The sequence below is a fragment of the Phocoena sinus genome, chromosome 8 (assembly GCF_008692025.1).
Source record: "Phocoena sinus isolate mPhoSin1 chromosome 8, mPhoSin1.pri, whole genome shotgun sequence".
NCBI lineage: Eukaryota > Metazoa > Chordata > Mammalia > Artiodactyla > Phocoenidae > Phocoena > Phocoena sinus.
Window position 1 is genome coordinate 101,323,786 of NC_045770.1, and position 17,268 is coordinate 101,341,053.

General features: G+C 51.2%; 4 protein-coding genes and 1 non-coding gene across 7 annotated transcripts; 3 read left to right on the forward strand and 2 right to left on the reverse strand.

Annotated features, from left to right (window-relative positions):
* Nucleotides 1-48: 48 nt before the first annotated feature.
* Nucleotides 49-4,702, reverse strand: INTS5 (integrator complex subunit 5). The gene is given in 3 exon segments (XM_032641715.1): nt 49-1,882; nt 1,884-3,201; nt 4,547-4,702. Coding segments are annotated over 3 exon segments (3,060 nt in total). The 5' UTR covers nt 4,627-4,702; the 3' UTR covers nt 49-220.
* A 3,282-nt stretch (nt 4,703-7,984) lies between these two features.
* On the reverse strand, nt 7,985-15,192 carry LBHD1 (LBH domain containing 1). The gene is made up of 6 exons (XM_032641533.1): nt 14,925-15,192; nt 14,683-14,848; nt 13,654-13,881; nt 11,251-11,375; nt 9,436-9,533; nt 7,985-9,351 (listed from the first exon to the last, which is right to left on the reverse strand). Exons 1-6 carry the CDS (start codon nt 15,072-15,074, stop codon nt 9,321-9,323), a joined length of 798 nt encoding a protein of 265 aa, XP_032497424.1. The 5' UTR covers nt 15,075-15,192; the 3' UTR covers nt 7,985-9,320.
* On the forward strand, nt 11,633-13,186 carry CSKMT (citrate synthase lysine methyltransferase). Of its 3 annotated transcripts, XM_032641532.1 has the most exons (4): nt 11,724-11,740; nt 12,032-12,119; nt 12,223-12,356; nt 12,520-13,186. In XM_032641532.1, exons 3-4 carry the CDS (start codon nt 12,290-12,292, stop codon nt 13,173-13,175), a joined length of 723 nt encoding a protein of 240 aa, XP_032497423.1. In that variant the 5' UTR covers nt 11,724-11,740; nt 12,032-12,119; nt 12,223-12,289; the 3' UTR covers nt 13,176-13,186. The 3 variants fall into 3 exon arrangements, with proteins under 3 accessions (XP_032497421.1, XP_032497422.1, XP_032497423.1); XM_032641530.1 differs by having other exon boundaries at nt 11,633-12,119; nt 12,223-12,337; XM_032641531.1 differs by having other exon boundaries at nt 11,635-12,119.
* Nucleotides 11,806-11,954, forward strand: LOC116758861. The gene has a single exon (XR_004351250.1). It is a non-coding gene; the product is annotated as a small nucleolar RNA SNORA57 (small nucleolar RNA).
* Nucleotides 15,193-15,808: 616 nt separating the features above from the next.
* Nucleotides 15,809-17,094, forward strand: LOC116757340 (ubiquinol-cytochrome-c reductase complex assembly factor 3). Its single transcript, XM_032638755.1, has 2 exons — nt 15,809-16,353; nt 16,444-17,094. The coding sequence occupies exons 1-2, from the start codon at nt 16,126-16,128 to the stop codon at nt 16,591-16,593; spliced, it is 378 nt and encodes a 125-aa protein (XP_032494646.1). The 5' UTR covers nt 15,809-16,125; the 3' UTR covers nt 16,594-17,094.
* Nucleotides 17,095-17,268: the final 174 nt, after the last annotated feature.

Genomic DNA, 17,268 nt, shown 5'->3' on the forward strand with positions numbered 1-17,268 from the left:
GTCCGAATTTGCCGGCTCTCCACATCAGACAGAGGCACCGGACTCTTGTTTTTCTCAACTCGGCAAATTTTATTTAGAAAAAAAGGTGGGGGAGGAAGAAAGTGACAGCGCTCTTTTAGGCCAAGGTCTTAGAAGAGAAACCTCCACATTTCTGCAGCACCTTAGCCCCCTGTCTGTCTCTCCTGGCTCAACCTCCCTCGGCTTCTGGAGCATGGAAAGGCTATGTCCCCTGCCGAAGGAGATTGGACGGTGAAGGTGCCTGGAAACGGCCAGAGAAAAGGCCCAGGCGGTCAATGTTGCGGTGGAGGACACTGTGCAGCACAGCCAGATGGGCTCCACCTTCACCCCCACCCTCCCTGGAGAAGTCCCGGATGAAGCGGCCACGCTCTGGCTGGAAGATGAACTTCTGGGGCAAGGGCCCGTGCTCCCGAAGAAAGCCCCAGACACTGAGCAGCAGCAGACGCACTTCAAAAGGTGCCAGTTGGCTAAATACCTCGTGCATATTCCCCAGGGCTGGTGGCAGGAGGCTTCCCTCAGCCATGACAGCCACCAGGGTGCAGGATGCGTCCAGGTGCCAGGGGGAGTGGGCTGTATCAGGGTGGCGAGAGGCTTCCCAGTGGCCCAAGAGGGCGGCCAGCAGCCCCCGCAGCAGCACGGAACAGTAGCACAGGGCTGGGGGAGCAGCTGCTACCAACTTTAACAGCTCAAAGAGCAGAGGCTGTTCCCGGAAGCGCCGGCCAATGCGGAGATCCCGCTCCACGGTGGCCCGGGCATGCTCCTCAGGAGGCCAGGCTAGCTCAGCACCGGCTGCATCGGGACACACACTCTCCACCAAGGTCACTGCCACTGCTTTGGCTGCCTCCGGGCTCAGGGTGGGAGCCCCCCAGCAGCCCACACATTCAGTCCCCCCAGGGGCACTGCAGCAGTGCACCAGGAGGCTGAGGAGGCTCTGGGTGTTATACATCACTTCTTGCTGATTGCGTGATTGGGCAAACTTGGGTGGCTTTAGGCCACGGCCGATGACTCCAGCGTGGAAAACAGACCAAATCCCTCCAGGGCCCGGCACAGCTGCAGTGTGCCGCCGGTTTGTGTCCAACAGGGAGGCCGAAGCCAAAGGAGCTGAAACAACTGAGAGAGTCTCATTATCCCCATCCACTTCCCCACCAAACAGTTCTGTGTTGCCCCGATGTAAGGCTCCCTCAACTAGCAGCTGCAGGACAGCCTTGAGCCCAGCCGGGGAGGTCTGGGAGAGGCGGGTAAGAAGCTGGGAGGCGGAAGCCACCCCTGGGGGACCGTGCAGCCTGAGAGAGGCAAAGAAGCGATGCACTCCAGCTCTCACCAGTCCCAGGAGTTGGGAAGGGCACAGGGCTTCCGGAGGAAAGGGACAAATGGCCAGGAGGGAGGCAGAGGCTTCCGCTACTTCCTCCTCAGGATGGAGCAGGAGAGGAGCCAGGTCAGACAGATGAGCTGAGGCCGACTCCCCAAACCGGGCCCCTAGGGCTGCAGGGCCCTCACCACCCTGCTGTTCCCACCCCACTAGCAGTGCCAAGTTACGCAGGAACCGAGCCGTGAAGGGAGGTTGCAAAGTCCCTGCATGTACCCTAGCCAGGCAGCTTCGGAAGGCCAGGGGCAGGAGGCCAGAGAGACTGACCACCAGCCCTGCGTATAACTGAGTGGCCAGACTCAACTCTTCAGGGCTTCGGGCCCGGCTCAGGAGATGGCCCAAGGCCTCAGGTCCGCAGCTAGGCCGGGTATAAACAGAGAGCAGGCCAAGGAGCTGGTGTTGCCAAAGGAAGCGTTTTCGTTCCAAACGTAACGTCTCTCCACACAGCTCTCCAACGTGGTTTCTTAGCGCATCTAGAAAGGGCACAGGGCGGGGGGGGCGGGGGTGGGCCCAGCACCCCTTCCCCAGGAGACCCTCCCCGGTGATGAACCAGCTTTTGCAGGTGCAGCAGCAGTAGCTGGATCAGCCGGTCACAGGCCTCGCGCACGGTGTCTGGCACAGCCAGGCCCTGGGTGGTAATGACTGAGGCAGGCATGGCTGTGTCCACCAGGAACTGCAACAGGCGGTAGGCACCTGCCCCAGAGGCCTGGCTCACCAGGTGCACGGCCAGGTTCAGCATGTTGTCCAGCTCCTCCCGGGGGAATCCCTGCAGGTGTTGTTGCAGCTGACTCAGCACAGCTGGGGGCTTAAGGCAATCCACCAGCTCTCCAGAGACTGTGCCCAGCAAAGCTGGTGACATGACTGCCAGCTGCAGGAGGAAGGGAACTGTGGCCTGAAGGGAGGGATCCCCACTCCGGCCGCCAGTGCCCCCTGCCAGACTGTCATGAAACATTCGCAGGAGCTCCCGTCGGATGCTGTCTCCATGGCGGGAGGCCAGGTGCCCTAGGATGCCTACAACTGAGGCAATCTTGGGCACCCGTTTCTCCCCAGGGATGGCAGGAGATCCAGGGAAGGGGTCTGTAGAGGGGGTCTGAGAAGAGCCTCCACCACTGCCACCAGCTCCACCTCCAGCCCCACTGTGAACACAGAAGTCCTTAAGGCCACAGGAGAGAACTCGGGAGATGATGGTGCCGGGAAAAGAGGAGCCAATATGCGCCACAACCCAGTCGAAGTGTGGGGAATGCTGGACAGAGGTATCCAGCAAGGCATCCACGCAAGCATCTGGGCAACTACCAATGAGAGCCGAGAGGCACTGAACATAGATGTCCATTAATGTGCGTGTGGCCCGACAGCCCATCCACAGCTGCAGCAACTCGTTGAGAGAGCCAGTGGCATGGGGCACACGCTGGTGCTGGCCCGAGTAAGTGCTGCTCAGCTGCCCCATGAGGTCAATGGACCATGCACTAATCACAGGTGCCCAGGCCTTCGGGTTGGCCCGGATAAACTCAGACAGCACCTGCTGCACTTCCTGCACCACATCCTCTAGACCAGGTCCCCCAGCAGGGACGTGGGAGGGTGGCGGTGGACGGAGGTGAGGTGGACCAGCCACAGGGCTTTCATCCAGGGCAGCCAGGTGGGCCCGGACACTCTCATCAAAGACACCTCGCAAGTGGTCAAGCACAGCAGCCCGCGCAGGTGGCAAAGAGCGGAGCAAGAGAAGGCCACAGCGAGCGTGTTCCCGAGCAGAGAGCTGGTGGCCCAGAACAGGGTCTACACCAGTCAGAAAGGCCTTGATTTCCTGCGACAGCTCCTGAGCACTGCAAGGAAGCAAAAGAAGCAGAGTTAGAGTGTTGGGAGTTGTTGAGCAAGTTACATTCCCTCTGTGAGCTTCAGTTTCTTTCTATGTAGAATAGGGATAACTGTACCTCCCTCAAAAGATAATATTCATAAAGCACGTAAGCACCGTATCTAGGTCACACTAGTTACTCAGTAAATGCTAGCTATTTTTCTTTTAATAAATAACAATAGTATCAATATTAGATAACTCTTGTAATACATCAAGTTCTCTTTTAAGTACTTTACTTGTATTATTTCAATACAGATAACAGCCCAATAAGGTAGGTACCATTATGATCCCATTTTACAGGGAAGGAAACCAAGGTAAGTAATCAGACTATAAAGTCCAAGAGGGTAGTTAACAGTTCTCTGCTTTCAACAGTGGATCCTCTTCTACTGGGGTGCCTGGAATATGGGAAATACTCAATAAATATTTGTTGAATTGAGTAAGTATATTTTGTGTTCCTGTAACATCTGCTTTAAACACACCTTTCTAGCTTTACTGCACTCCCCCTACATACAAACGAGAACGCTGGATTTTGCTCTTAATGGAAAGAAAATTCTAAGCCCAAATTTGCCCCTTAGTAAGAGCTCTCCCTCCCCAAACCTGCTTCTTCCCATATTCTGCAAGCATCCTAACCACCAACCACTTGGACTCCACCACAACAACAGCCACCACCTTCCCAGAACCCTCAGTATGCCCCAGGAATCAAGGTGCCCCAGGGCAGAGACAAGCTAATGCCCTTCAACCCTTCCCCTCCTGAAACATATGGGTTCAGTCTTAGAGGTTCAGAAGCCAGTGTTATTTCCTCTTATTGCATTTTCTGACAGCATCCTCTAGAGGTTGATAAGGCTCTGACTGTGCCATGCATCTCTAGTTCCTCCAAAAAAACCCACTCTACGGTGAGGGGAGTGTCTCCGTTGGAGAGCAAGGGAAAGGCTAGAAGAAAGCATTCTGTGGGTTTCTGGGCCTGGGTGCTCAGGGAGTCTCCATGGAGTCAGGGGACCCTGGGTTCCCTCGGGTCTAAGGGACAGGGCACCTGGTTTCCCAAGAGTTCTGATATTCCCAATTCTTGGAAGAGCAAGGCCAGGATCCGGGGTAACTGGGCATTGGGGTTTAGGGGGAGGCAGTACCGAGACCTTGGGAGTGCGGGCACTGGAGCCCAGAGTTTTGGTGAGGCAGTCCCTGAGTTCTGGGAAGACCCGTCCGGGAATCTCTGAGAACCCTGACGCGAGTTCTCGAGGTGGGATCCGGGTTTCTGCCGAGAAGGCTGGTTATCGGCGCGGGACCCCGCGGTAGGGAAAGATGCCAGGGGCTCTGACTACCTGAGCGGCGCGGGACCGTGGGAGACCGGGGCAGGCCCGGGAGGCCCTGGGGCCCCGGGAGGGTCGCACAACGCGGACATCCCGGAGCCCTAGCCCGAGCCCGAAGCGGGAGCGGCGGAGCGCAGGAGGCGCATGCGCGCTGCCGGGAAACCCGAAAGGAACCAGCGACAAAGCCTCTCAGGAAAACCAATCCGGCGACGTCCGTGACCCTCATACATTGGTTCCGAGATGAGTCGGCGTCCCAGAACGGGGCTGCACCCAGGACAGCGGGAAGCCGACCCACCCTCAACGCAACCATTTTTTTCCCCCCGAGAGGGCTATTTACACAGACTAAGGCTAGCTGCGACCACTTAATTGGATTTAATTAATTTTCCTAAAGCCGAAACAAAATTTTCAACTCTCGAGGTTTTAAAAAAGGAAGCACCTTAGGAAACATTTTAATCAATAACCAGTGACAATGTAAAAAGCAGTTAAAGGAGAGAAGGGAAGAAGGAAAGCGGAAGAGAGACGGAAAGAAAGGAGTGAAAGTCCGTAAGAGAAGATGAAGAGAAGACAAGGAAAGAGAGGGAGAGGAGGAAGCCTGAAAAAATTGGGCTGGCTACGCTGAAGGTGTTCTCCCAGTCCTAGGTTAGCACTACGATCTTTGTCAGGCTCCCCAGTCTCCCAGTGCAGGGGGCCCTTCCCCAACCTCACATCCCCATAGCTGCAGAGAGAGCTTGGTAACCTTATGAGGATATAATACACCTCATCAAGAGCCCCCGCTCCAACCAGTCTATCTAGATCACGTTCCAGCTATTCCACTAACCGGCTGTGTAGTACATTTAACCCCTCTCTGCCTGTTTGCTTTTCTGGAAATCGGGATGTTAATAGTACAATTACCTCACGGGCTTGTGAAAATTTAAACCAGGTAATATGTTTACTGTATAGCACTTGGTGCCTGCAATGGTAGGTAAGCACTATATAAGCAACAGCTGTTTTTATTATATTTGTTGAATGAACTCCAGCTCTTTGACACAGGGATGTTGCCAGTTTTGTTAAAGGCTTTATCATCATTACATACGACTGTGTCTTCCTGGCATGTAGCAGGCTCTTAATAGTTGGTTGGATGAATGAAAAGGAAGGTAGGTTCTGAGGCCTGTATTAACCAGAGGGCTTACTGTTCTCAGAGGAAATGTGAGTTAGAATAACACCAGATGGTAGGTTCTAAAGATACCTTTGAAGTGACGGTGTTTTAAAAGCTAAATGATTAATTGTGGTGGTTCTATATTCTTAAATTTTAGAAGTTCGATCACTCATGAAGCGTATATGCTCTAGGACAGTAAATGAGACAATTTCTGCTCCTAGCTCTGCTTCAAACTTGGACCCAACACTTCCCTTCTCTGGGCCTTGACTTTTGATCTATGAAAAGTGGCTTTTGGGGACTTCCCTGGTAGTCCAGTGGTTAAGACTCTGCATTTCCACTGCAGGGGGCATGCGTTAGATCCCTGGTGGGGGAACTAAGATCCGCATGCCTCACGACATGGCCAAAAAAAAAAAAGTGCCTTTTGAACCCGATAAATTCTTCCAGCTATGAGACTATTATGTGGTCCTTGCCCTTAAAGATTTCACAATCTAAAGGTGCTTGTTTTGGAGTTAGATCTGGATTCATGTCTGCTATTAATTAGCAATGTAACCCTGAGCAAGTGACTCAGCTGCTCGGAGCCCCTTTCCTTAACTGTAAAATGGCACATGTTGTATCGTATCTCACAAACGTTTTGCAAAGATCACTTCAGATTATTCACCTATTTCTTTCTCTCTCTTTTTTTTTTTTTTCTTTTTCTTTTTTTGGCCATGCCATGCAGTATGCAGGATCTTAGTTCTCCGACCAGGGATCAAACCCGTGCCCCCGCAGTGGAAGCATGGAGTCCTAACCGCTGGACTGCCAGGAAATTCCCACTTCAGGTTATTTGTGTAAAGAATTTAGCACAATACCAGGTACAGAAACTCTTCTTTGAACGCAGCAAGCTCCTTTCTGCCTTAGGCACAGGGGGTAGAACAAAATTATGAAAGGAGATGGGGATCCCAAGATGTTGAAATTCCTTCTCCCTGCAGCTTCTCCCCTCCTCTCCTTACCGCATCTGAATATATTTCAGTTTCACACAAGTACTTTTTCCTTTCTGTGTTCAAAACTGGACATAATACTCTCTCCATAGAAAAATAGCTGATACCAAGTTTTAGCCCAGGGGAAGTAGCAGGTGAGCCTGGAACATATTGTGCCAGACAGCAAGGAATTGCTCAGATACTGGTGGTGCTGTGTCAAAAGGACACAGGACCAGAACTTTCTTGGTGGTCAAGTGGTTAAGACTCTGTGCCTCCATTGCAGGGGGCACAGGTTCAATCCGTGGTTGGGGAACCAAGATGCTGTATCCTGTGTGCCCCCTGGACCCCCCCCTCCAAAAAAAGACACAGGCTTTGGCTGGCCAGTTTGGTATGATTTGGAGCATGAAAAAGTGATAGTAACAGATGTTTATCAACCAAAATGAGATTTTAAAAAGGAAGTAGGGGTTTCCTTTACAGAATATGTAAAATGAGTAACATGGATGAATGAATGATACAATTAGAAAAATCACCATTTTGCAGCAGTAACTAATTCAGGTATGGATCATCATGGATGCTAAAACCATTGTTGAGAGGTCATTGGGGAACAGGGTATTCATACAATCTCAAAGTATCACTCCATAGATTGCTTACTAATTACAAAGGGAAAGAATACCTTAACCGTGGAGAAATCTGACAGACACACACTTAACACTAGGAATCACCAATAATGAGACAAACTAATATTATATGTGTGGACGAAAAATTCGCCTGCCTCCTATATCAGAAAACAAACAACGCTGCGGCCATCAAGCAATCAGCCACTATGACTGTCTCCGACCGTCTCCAAACAGGCTGCCCTCCATCAAACCATCAACCACTGCAGCCATCCCCAGCGGTGCACCCTGAGGAGATTCAGGAGGAAAAAGAACAGGATACTGGCCATAGGTAGTTAAGGAGCATATCAAAGGAATGATTTCAAAGAGCCGAGACTCTTGCATCTTCCCATACATAGAAAAGCATTAAATTAATTAACTTGAGAAGTCTGATTTTCTTTAATTAACAATAATCTTTGATGTTCCAACTACCTGGTTTTTGTTGCAAAAACACCTCTATATCCTGGCTCCTCCCTTACCTCAGAGCTATCTGACAGGCTGTCTTCCAGGTTTAAGTTTTCAGCAAGTCTGCTGAATCAAACATAATTCTCAACCTTTAGGTTGTGTATTTTTTTTTTTCAGTCAACACTTACTTCCTGATGAAATGCAATGGGAAGTACACAATATCCTCTATGTAGAATTTTCCCCAGAAATGCTTAACCTACATCTATTGATGAGGAAACATATGGAAACACACAGACAAACCCAGGCTGTGAGATATTCTTTAATTAATTAATTTAGGCTGGACTCTTCGAAGACACCAAGTCACCTAAGACAAGGTAGGGGTACTGTTCTGGATTGAAGGAGACTAAAGGGACATGACAATTAAACGCTATGCGTGATCCTTAACGGTGTCTGGATTGAGGAAACAATAAACAGCTATAAAAAATATTATCCACAGCTGAGGAAATGTGAATATGAAAACCTGAATTTTAGCTATTCCACCAATGTTAAATGTCTTAGGTGTTTTGGCTATATAGAAGCATGTCCTAAGGGATAAAATCTCATCTGCAACTGACTTTCAAATGAGTCAGCAAAGACAACAATTATACGTACTTGAACACACACATGTATATGCAAGCGGGTAAGGAGATCAAGTATAGCCGAATGTTAAAAACTGGTAAATCCAAGTAGAGTGCATATTTAAGGGCTCAGTGTGCTAATCTCTTAACTTTACCGAAGGTTTGAAAATGTTCAAAATATAAACTTGAGGAGGGGGGAGCACAACACTGTACCCAAACCCTCCCTCTTCCAGGAAGCCTGCACTGATTAACAGAGCAAGGAGAGAATATGCTTTTCCCCAGTTGACCACATCTCTGCACACACAGCTTCTCACTTTAATTAACCACCCCAGCCCTGGCTTCCAACAAACAGAATTTCTGAACATTAAAAGGGAAAAATAATGTTCACTTTATAAAAATATAATCCAGCAAAGGAAGCAGAGACAACCACGGTCACTTGTCCACCCTGGTCACACAGAGGAGGTGGTAGGGCCAGTATCAAGACCATTACCTCCTCTGCTATCTCTACAGAACACCTTATTTTTGTCAGAAATGGAAAGATGGAGTGTCACTCATTGGGGAGACAGGGCCATCATGGAGGGTGGCTTCTTGTTGCCTTTGGTCAAGTAATAACTGTGGGTCCTGTTTCCCAATTGTCTTGTTTCCACACTCACAGCCCCTTTTCATGGCCTATCCCCATTCCTACATTTAATCACACACATCTCAGTGAGAATGCTAGGGCTTTTTTACAAATGGAGTTGACTGCTTAGGACCCCCTCTCCAATCTTTCTTTTCTACCCTCTACCTCTCAATACATCCCTCCACGGCAGGTCACTAGGCCATTAGGGAAGAGGAATCTGGGGACAGTGAAAAGGAGCAACGCTTTCTCCAAAGTCCTCTGAAATAACCATCGAGTCCTCCTGGCTCCAGCTGAGAATCTTCTGGTGGAAGGGGTGTGACATTTAGCTCTTATCTTCAAGGTCCTCCATGTCTACATCCTGGGGGACTTTTGTCTTCTTTTTTGATTTGGGCTGTGGTTCACTAGTCTTGGCTGACTTGAGGGGGGCTTCCACTGAGCAAAGGGAAAGAGGAAGCATTAAAGAACCCAAATGAACCCAGCTGCCCCCTCACCCCAGCTTCTGTGCCCTCGCCTCACCTTCCATGGCTGCTTTCTCTTTCTGGGCAAGCCGGATCTGCTGGAGGAGTTTTCTGCGCTTCTTCCCAGACAGAGTAATGTTGGCACGTGCACTGGACCTGAAGGATTGGTAAGAGCAAAAATATCCAGGTTAACCTGAATCAATACAGACCACACAGTGGTCCTGGTTACTGAAAAGGTCTTTGGATCCAAGTCAAAGAACTGTTACTTTACCTAAAACTAGTCTTAACACATACATAAAGTAACATTAATTGCTAAAATTTAGTACATAATAGAAACGTTTCCTCCTCTTATTTTATAAATACATACATATATATATATATATATATGTATATATATATACTTTTTTTTTTTTTCTGGCCATTCAACATGCAGGATCTTAGTTCCCTTGACCAGGGATCGAACCCATGCCCCCTGTATTGGAAGCGCAATTGGTCTTAACCACTGGACCACCAGGGAAGTCCCTTATTCTTGATACTTCTAACAGCAGATGTGGTGGGTGGGGGAGGTTTCCCACATCAAGTAATTCTCCAAATTCTCAATGGACATTGACTGGGTGTCCTACAAATTTAACTCCATTTGGACACTATCTACCAGGACATAGCAACAGATACCAAAGGTTAAGGTTTCCCCCACTTCAAATGCCAATCACATATCCAGGTTGTTACCTGTGCTTCTGATTGACCAGTCATAAACTGGGGTTCTCATGATCCCCTTCTCAGACTCGATAATTTGCTAGAACAGCTCACAGAACTCAGGGAAACATGTATTTGCATTTACTGATTTATTACAAAACGATACAACTCAGGAACAGTCAGGTGGAAGAGAAGCATAGGGTAAGGTATGGAAGGGGCCAGAGGTTCCATGCTCTCTCCAGGTGAGCCAGCCTCCCAGTACCTCCACCAGTTGACCAATCAGGAGCTGGTTCAAGAGGTTGTGTAGAGCTTAATCTACAGCACCCACCCACCCCCTTCCCACAAGCAGTGAGAGGGAATTAAATTTCCAATCCTCTAATCACTCCATCTTTCCGATGACCAGCCCCACGCTAAGTCACCATTTGCATAAATTTAGGTGTGTTCAAAAGGGGATCCTTATGAACAAAAAGTCACTCTTATCACTCAGGAAATTTAGCTCTGCCAGAAAGCAGAGACTAGGACCAAATATATTTATTATGCCGCTTTATAAACTAAATATTTATAATAAACAAGTCAGTGAAAGAATGGGGTGGGAACTCTGCCCCAAGACTCAGATTATATGCATAATCTCACATGTGCCCTTGTGAAAATTCATCGAATGATTCGCCGCACACTTATGTGTGTGCTTTTAAATGTATTTATGAAAAAATCTGTGTGGGGCTTCCCTGGTGGCGCAGTGGTTGAGAGTCCGCCTGCCGATGCAGGGGACACGGGTTCGTGCCCCGGTCCGGGAAGATCCCACATGCTGCGGAGCGGCTGGGCGTCCGGAGCCTGTACTCCGCAACGGGAGAGGACACAACGGTGAGAGGCCCGCGTACCGCAAAATAAATAAATAAATAAATAAATAAATAAATAAATAATCTGTGCGAGTGAATAATGTTACTTGGGGAGGTGGGGGAGTCCACAGCTCTCCTTAGATTCTCATCAGAGTCCAAGAACCAAAGAAAGGTTGTGAGGTACAGGTACAGTGAGAGACTAGCAAAGTTTAGGCACAAACGTTCCTTGCATAAACGTTAGCACACAAGGAAAGCAAAAAGGTGTTAGCTGCTCCGGAGCTCGACAAGGAGGAGGGAAGGAGGCATGGTGGGGAGGACCAAGAGGGAGAGGGTCTGGCACTCACGCCCGCTTCTTGAGGTGGTGCCTCGTGATCAGCCCTTCGTCTATCACAGCCCCGACCACCTGGTGCTTCAGTCGCCGCTCCCGGTTCAACACCCGCCGTCGCTTGAACAGCTTCTTCTTCAGCTCCTAAGGGGGAGGAAGATGCTTAATCAGAGGGGTGCCGTGCACCGCGACCCGGGACCCCGCACCCGGCGACACTGGCCCATCGAGTCCATCTCGGGCGAGGGTAAAGGCTCCAGGACGCTTGGGAAACAGGGTCGGGCTCCCACACAGTCACCGTTCGCGGCCGGTTGATCTTCCCCCCCGGAGCACCCATTGCTGCGTAGCGAAACCAGCTCAGGGTCCAGCGTTTCAGCTCTGCGCAGGGTCCGTGTGCGCCCCACCCCTCAGCCCTCCGTTAGCCAATCGCAGCTGGGGGGGGGGGGGGCGGGTCCTGGAGCTATATAAAGGAGCCCGGGCGGCTCGTTGGCCTTTCCGAGGACAGCGACTGAGTGAGTGTCGGTTCTAGTGTTTTCGCCGGCTGGCCGTGCGGGGTTTCTGGGTGGGGCCTGTTGACCCTCCTTTTCTTGGCGGGGATCGGGCGTGCGGTCCCGGTCCGCGTAATGTACGGAGGTAGAGGGAAAGGGCTCCGGCCCCCTCGGCGTCATGTCTTCGGTACCGGCGGCTTCCATTCCGCGGGTTCTATCCTCAAGCGCCGGGACACAGGGCTCCAAGGAGCAGGGCAGAACCGAGGTTCAGCAGACTCCTCCCCGGGGTGCTCACACCTTCTCCTTTGATTTCAGGTCTGTGGAGCCGCCCCAGGAGCCGGAGCTTTCGCATCCCCTCCTCTTCCACTTCCCGTTGCAAACAATAAAAGCCGTTCGTACCGTAGTAAGTTTGTCTCCGCGTTCCTTTTCTCCGAGGCTGCAGAGTTAGGGAGGCTGTACGCGTGATTCCTCACAGCGTATTTTGCAAATCTTCCCTTGGACCTCAGGCCCCTGCCGGAGTACGGGCGACATTTTCGCAGAAGTTTCTCTGGCCGACCTTGCCGTCACTTCCGGATGGCAGCCCTGCGCCGAACCCTCCACCTGGCGAGCCTGGCGGCGGGGGTGCGTCGCGCCGTGGCGGGTAGGGAAGGTGGACAGAGGGAGGGCAAGTTGGGTTCTTCGTTACACAGGAGTCTAGTCCCTGAAATTGTGCCGCTTAAAGCCCCAGGCCACATTGGTGCGGGTTTTGTCGCGTTTTGCTAGAACTGGGCGCTGGGTGACGCAAGTCCTCCACTCGTCCACAGGCTCCCTGGCTGGTAGATGCCTGGCGTACCGCCGCCTCTGGGATAAGCTCCCCGCCCAGCCCCGTCAGGGCAGCGCGGGCACCTTCGACTGGTTCTTTGGATACGAGGAAGCCCAGGGGCTCCTACTGCCGCTGCTGCAGGAGGCACCGGCTGCCTGTCCACCGCGGGTGTTGGACGTGGGCTGTGGGACCTCCAGCTTGTGTACGGGCCTCTATACCAAATGCCCGCACCCAGTGGGCGTGTTGGGGGTGGACTTCTCTCCTGTGGCTGTGGCCCACATGAACAACCTCCTGGAAGGTGGCCAAGGCCAAACACCCCTGTGCCCGGGGCACCCTGCCTCACGCCTCCACTTTATGCAAGCTAATGCCCTCAACCTGCAGCCAGTGGCTTCCTCAGGCTCTTTCCATCTAGTGCTAGACAAGGGTACCTGGGATGCTGTTGCCCAGGCTGGTCTGCCTGGGGCTTACCAGCTGCTGTCAGAGTGCCTGAGGGTCCTAAGCCCCGGGGGGACCCTGATTCAGTTCTCAGATGAGGACCCTGATGTGCGGCTGCCCTGCCTGGAGCAAGGGTCCCAAGGCTGCACTGTGTGTGTGCAGGAGCTGGGCCCTTTCGGGGGCATCACCTACTTTGCTTACTTGGTTCAAGGCTCCAATTAAAGACTTTTAAAACCTGACCCTAGTGTTTCTGTTGGGTGAGGAGTTGGAGAAAGCTTTTGTCTTGGCAAGATGACTGGAAAATGAGAATTTGGATCCGGGCTTTCATATTTATGAGCTGTGTGCACACAGTATTGAATATTTCTGTGCCCCAGTTAACTCATCTGCAAGGTTGGAATAATAACTGGAGTTATGTGGATTCCATACAACAACAGGTGAAACACTTAGCAGTGCCAGGCACAAGATGAGGGCTGAATAAAGAAGGTACAAGTGGGTCATTCCCCATCCCAGTTAACCGAACTCCTAAAAGCACAGATAGGAATTCTTAATCCAAATTCCTTGGATATGACTTGTGTGTGACCCAGGGGCCTAACCTGTAAGCCTTCATTTTTCTCAGCTTGTAAAAGGGGAAGATTGTGAAAGGATAGGTAGAAGGGCTTCATAAACCTAGGTATAATGTTTGAGGGAGAGTGATACTTACCCTCAAAGCTCCTGGGAGGCAGGAAATGGGAATATTCCACAAAGCAGCTTCTGCACACATGGGAACCTGATGCCGAGTCCCAGAGAGGACAGGGATTGGGGGCTTCCTGACAAGCTGTCTCCTCTGGAATCCAGTAGGCATCTTGATCTACCTGTTCCTGCCCCCAGCTGAGTTCCGGGTTAAAGGTTCTTAAAGGAGATTTGGGGTCCAGTGAGCTCCAAGTCCAGCCTGGGGGGTGGGAGGGGGGCAGTTAAAGAGCCCATTAACAGTGAAAAATATACCTGATATATTACTGGATTTTTTTTAAAGATAAATTCATGTAATTCCTTTTTACAGCAATTATAATGAAGAGCCTAACTTAACAGCTTCAGTTTCCTCATGAGGGAGAAAGTATCCTTCCTCACTGGGTCCTGAAAAATATACGTAAAAGCGTTCAGCACAGTGCCTGGCATATAGTAAAAGTAGCTTCTGTAACAGTATATAGACATGAAGAAAAATCTGGAGGAGAAGGCATCCAAAATGTTAATCTCTGGGTAGTCGGATTTGGGGTGCTTTTATTCTTTCCCCCATGACAAAAATATCTTAAAGTATTAAAAATACATATTAAAAGGTGTCACCTGACATCACAACTGCCGTTTAAAGTTCATCAACTTTGCCAACCACCTTGACTTTTTTTTTTTTTTTTTGCGGTACGCGGGCCTCTCACTGCTGTGGCCTCTCGCGTTGCGGAGCACAGGCTCCGGACACGCAGGCTCAGCGGCCATGGCTCACGGGCCCAGCTGCCCTGCGGCATGTGGGATCTTCCCGGCCCGGGGCACGAACCTGTGTCCCCTGCATAGGCAGGCGGACCCTCAACCACTGCGCCACCAGGGAAGCCCCACCTTGACTTTTATCTCCCACCTCTACATTTTTCTTCACTGTTTACTGAGCACCTACTGTGTGCTGCTTAATGCAAGAGACACAACTAAGTTGTCCTGCTTAGACCATCCCATTCACAACAGCCTCATTCGAACCAGCCACCTCCCTCACCTGGTTCTTCACTTTGGTCCTGGAAGACCTCAACGTCCTCTTCCTCATCATCAGTGAGCAGCTGCAGCTCCTTGTGTGGCCACCGGAGCTCCCCACTCTCTTCACTCGCTTCAGCCTCAGCGGCTTCCACCACGATGGAGGGGAGGCGGGTCTTTTGACAGACAACCTGGATGGGCACAGCAGGGGGCTTGGGCCAAATTAGAATGAGCCAACAGCAAGGCACAAGGTGGGGAAGTACTAACCTGAACATCCTGGTGACCTTCAACCTGGTCAATTTCTCCTCTGTCTTCCCAGAGAGGGTTGGTGAGTCTAGGACTTTCTGGTTGCTGGGAGGAGCCTGGGCCATCTCTAGGCCAAGGCCCATCCTCGCTGCTCCCTGGCACAAGGGCCATGCGTGCTGATTCTTGGAGTGCAGGGTGGTTGAACTCAGTGGAGTATCCCTGCCCAGAGCACCCCACAGACTGTTCCTTTAATCTGCTTTGGAGCCTGGCCCCTTTATCACTTCTGAGGAGAAGAAGCTGACATGCAAGGAGATTATGGGCCTTTCAGGGGAGGGGACAATCCCAAGAGGTGGAATAGGGTCTTTATTTCTACTCACTCCCTGGTGACACTGGGAAAGGCAGAAGTAGGAGTTAACGAGGGCATCTGGATTAAAGCCCTGTGAGTGAAGAGCTTTGATAAACTTGGAATTTCCTGGTTCTTACTGGGTCTCCCACATTGACATGTTTCTTTGTATCTTATTTAATGAATATTTTTATGGTGTATGCTATTTGCCAGGAACTGTTTTAAATGCTTTTCGTATAAACTTATTTAATTATCCTAAAACTATGAGATAAATACTGTTATTAGCCTCATTTTCCGATGCAGAAACCGAGAAACAAAGAACTTAAACGATTTGCCCGGGGTCACACAACTAAGAGGTGTTTTCTTCTCCAAACTAGAATTCGGTATGTTACACAAAATCCATGGTTTAAAAAAAAAACAAAACAAGGTTATATACCGTGAAGAGAAAGGTAACGTTTACTTTCAACAAGTAAAATAAAAAGAAAACATAAATATACCGTTCTCCCCACCCGGTACACTTGGCTTTGAGTTTTTGTTCAGGAGTTGAAGGGATTGAAGGCAGTCAATAGATTGATGTTTATAAGTATCTGAATGTCCTTAGGTACTGTATTGGAAAAGCACAGAGCGCAGCCTTGACCCTCTATTGATCAGGACGTTCCGGAGCTGGGCAATTGTAAAGCTCACAGCAACAATGAAGACACTTACTCTCCCCTTAGCAATCCTCCTCGGGATTTCATGACAAGGGGCCCCACGCTCGGCCCTGGGTGCCAACACCTCTTGACGTGGTCAACCTCCCCAGCTAAACCTAGTCTTAACACCCAGGCGCTCTAGCTTCGAAACGTTTCTCTGGCCAGGCCCTCTCTAGCCGGCCCCGTCTCTATGGTTTCCTGTGTGAGGCGTTCTAGCCTGCGCAGATTGAGACGTCGCGGCGGCCTTGCTAGGCTACTGGAGGCTCCGGAGTGCGTCTCGCTGGTCGCGCGGTCGGCCATGGGGACCCTGCGCAAAGCGCTGATCGCGGGCGCAGTGCTGGGCGTGGGGGCTGGCGTGGGCACCGGGCTCTTTGTCCTCGTGACCCCGGGAGAGCGGCAGAAGCAGGCAACGCTAAAGGTGTGAGCAGCTGGGAGGCCGAGGTGGGGCGAGCGGGCGGAGAACCGCAGGCTGCTAGCCCGGACTACGAACCTCCCTTTCTGCCCGCAGGAGATGCCGGAGCAGGACCCGCAGCGCAGGGACGAGGTGGCCAGGACCAAAGAGCTACTTCTGGCCACTCTGCAGGAGGCCGCGGCCACGCAGGAGAACGTCGCCTGGAGAAAGAACTGGATGAGTGGCGGCGGCGGGAAGTCAGCCTGAGGCCAGACCTGCCCCCGTGCGCGCCGGGACCTCCGCTGCAGCGCAGGAGCCCGAGCCGGCCTTACTCGTCTGTGGGCCGGCGGGGAGTCCAGACACGCGCAGACCTCTTCGGGACCTGGGGAGCTGCCGCCGGGTGAGCACGTTCCCCCCCCCAAACAATGCACTGACTGTGTTTTAACGTCCACGCCTTGGGCCAGGGCATCGGATGTGGCTAACTGAAGGAACCAATAAATCATGTTCCTCCATCCAGAGAGAGAGCACTGCGGCTGGACGCCCATAAAAGCCTAGAGTGTTATGGGGGTCAGTGCTGCGGGCGGGCTTGAGTGCAGCTCCCGCCTGCCCCGCCCTTCATGTGACGCCGAAGCCCTATAGGCAGAGCGACCATGTTTTCAGAACACACGTCAGGTCACGTGGTTTGCATAAGTGTACTTTCGGGGATAACCAAGTGATGTTCTTGAAATCGTTATCCTGGAAACTTGTGCAGTAAATACCCATAGAGGACACTCTGGGTGCCTGTCCTTCGAATGAGGTTGGAGAGGGGCTTCTAGCAATTAACATGTGCCATAATGCCTTCTGTGACCTTAATTCGTGGTAGGAGCGGTCAAAGGGCTGTGCTTTGAGTCAGATCTTGTTTCAACTCCTCCATGTTTTTAACCTCTGAGCCTTAGTCCTGTT

Bases quoted from the DNA above. Each gene is read 5' to 3' on its own strand.
- CSKMT (XM_032641530.1), top strand. From the start codon at position 11,895: ATGTCTTCGGTACCGGCGGCTTCCATTCCGCGGGTTCTATCCTCAAGC. The intron at 12,120-12,222 runs GTAAGTTTGTCT...CTTGGACCTCAG, and splicing joins TAAAAGCCGTTCGTACCGTA to GCCCCTGCCGGAGTACGGGC. The intron at 12,338-12,519 runs GTGCGTCGCGCC...ACTCGTCCACAG, and splicing joins TGGCGAGCCTGGCGGCGGGG to GCTCCCTGGCTGGTAGATGC.
- LBHD1 (XM_032641533.1), bottom strand. From the start codon at position 15,074: ATGGCCCTTGTGCCAGGGAGCAGCGAGGATGGGCCTTGGCCTAGAGAT. The intron at 13,882-14,682 runs GTGAGGGAGGTG...CCCACCCCCCAG, and splicing joins GGACCAAAGTGAAGAACCAG to GCTGGACTTGGAGCTCACTG. The intron at 9,352-9,435 runs GTGAGGCGAGGG...CCCTTTGCTCAG, and splicing joins AGAGAAAGCAGCCATGGAAG to TGGAAGCCCCCCTCAAGTCA.
- LOC116757340 (XM_032638755.1), top strand. From the start codon at position 16,126: ATGGTTTCCTGTGTGAGGCGTTCTAGCCTGCGCAGATTGAGACGTCGC. The intron at 16,354-16,443 runs GTGTGAGCAGCT...TTCTGCCCGCAG, and splicing joins AGAAGCAGGCAACGCTAAAG to GAGATGCCGGAGCAGGACCC.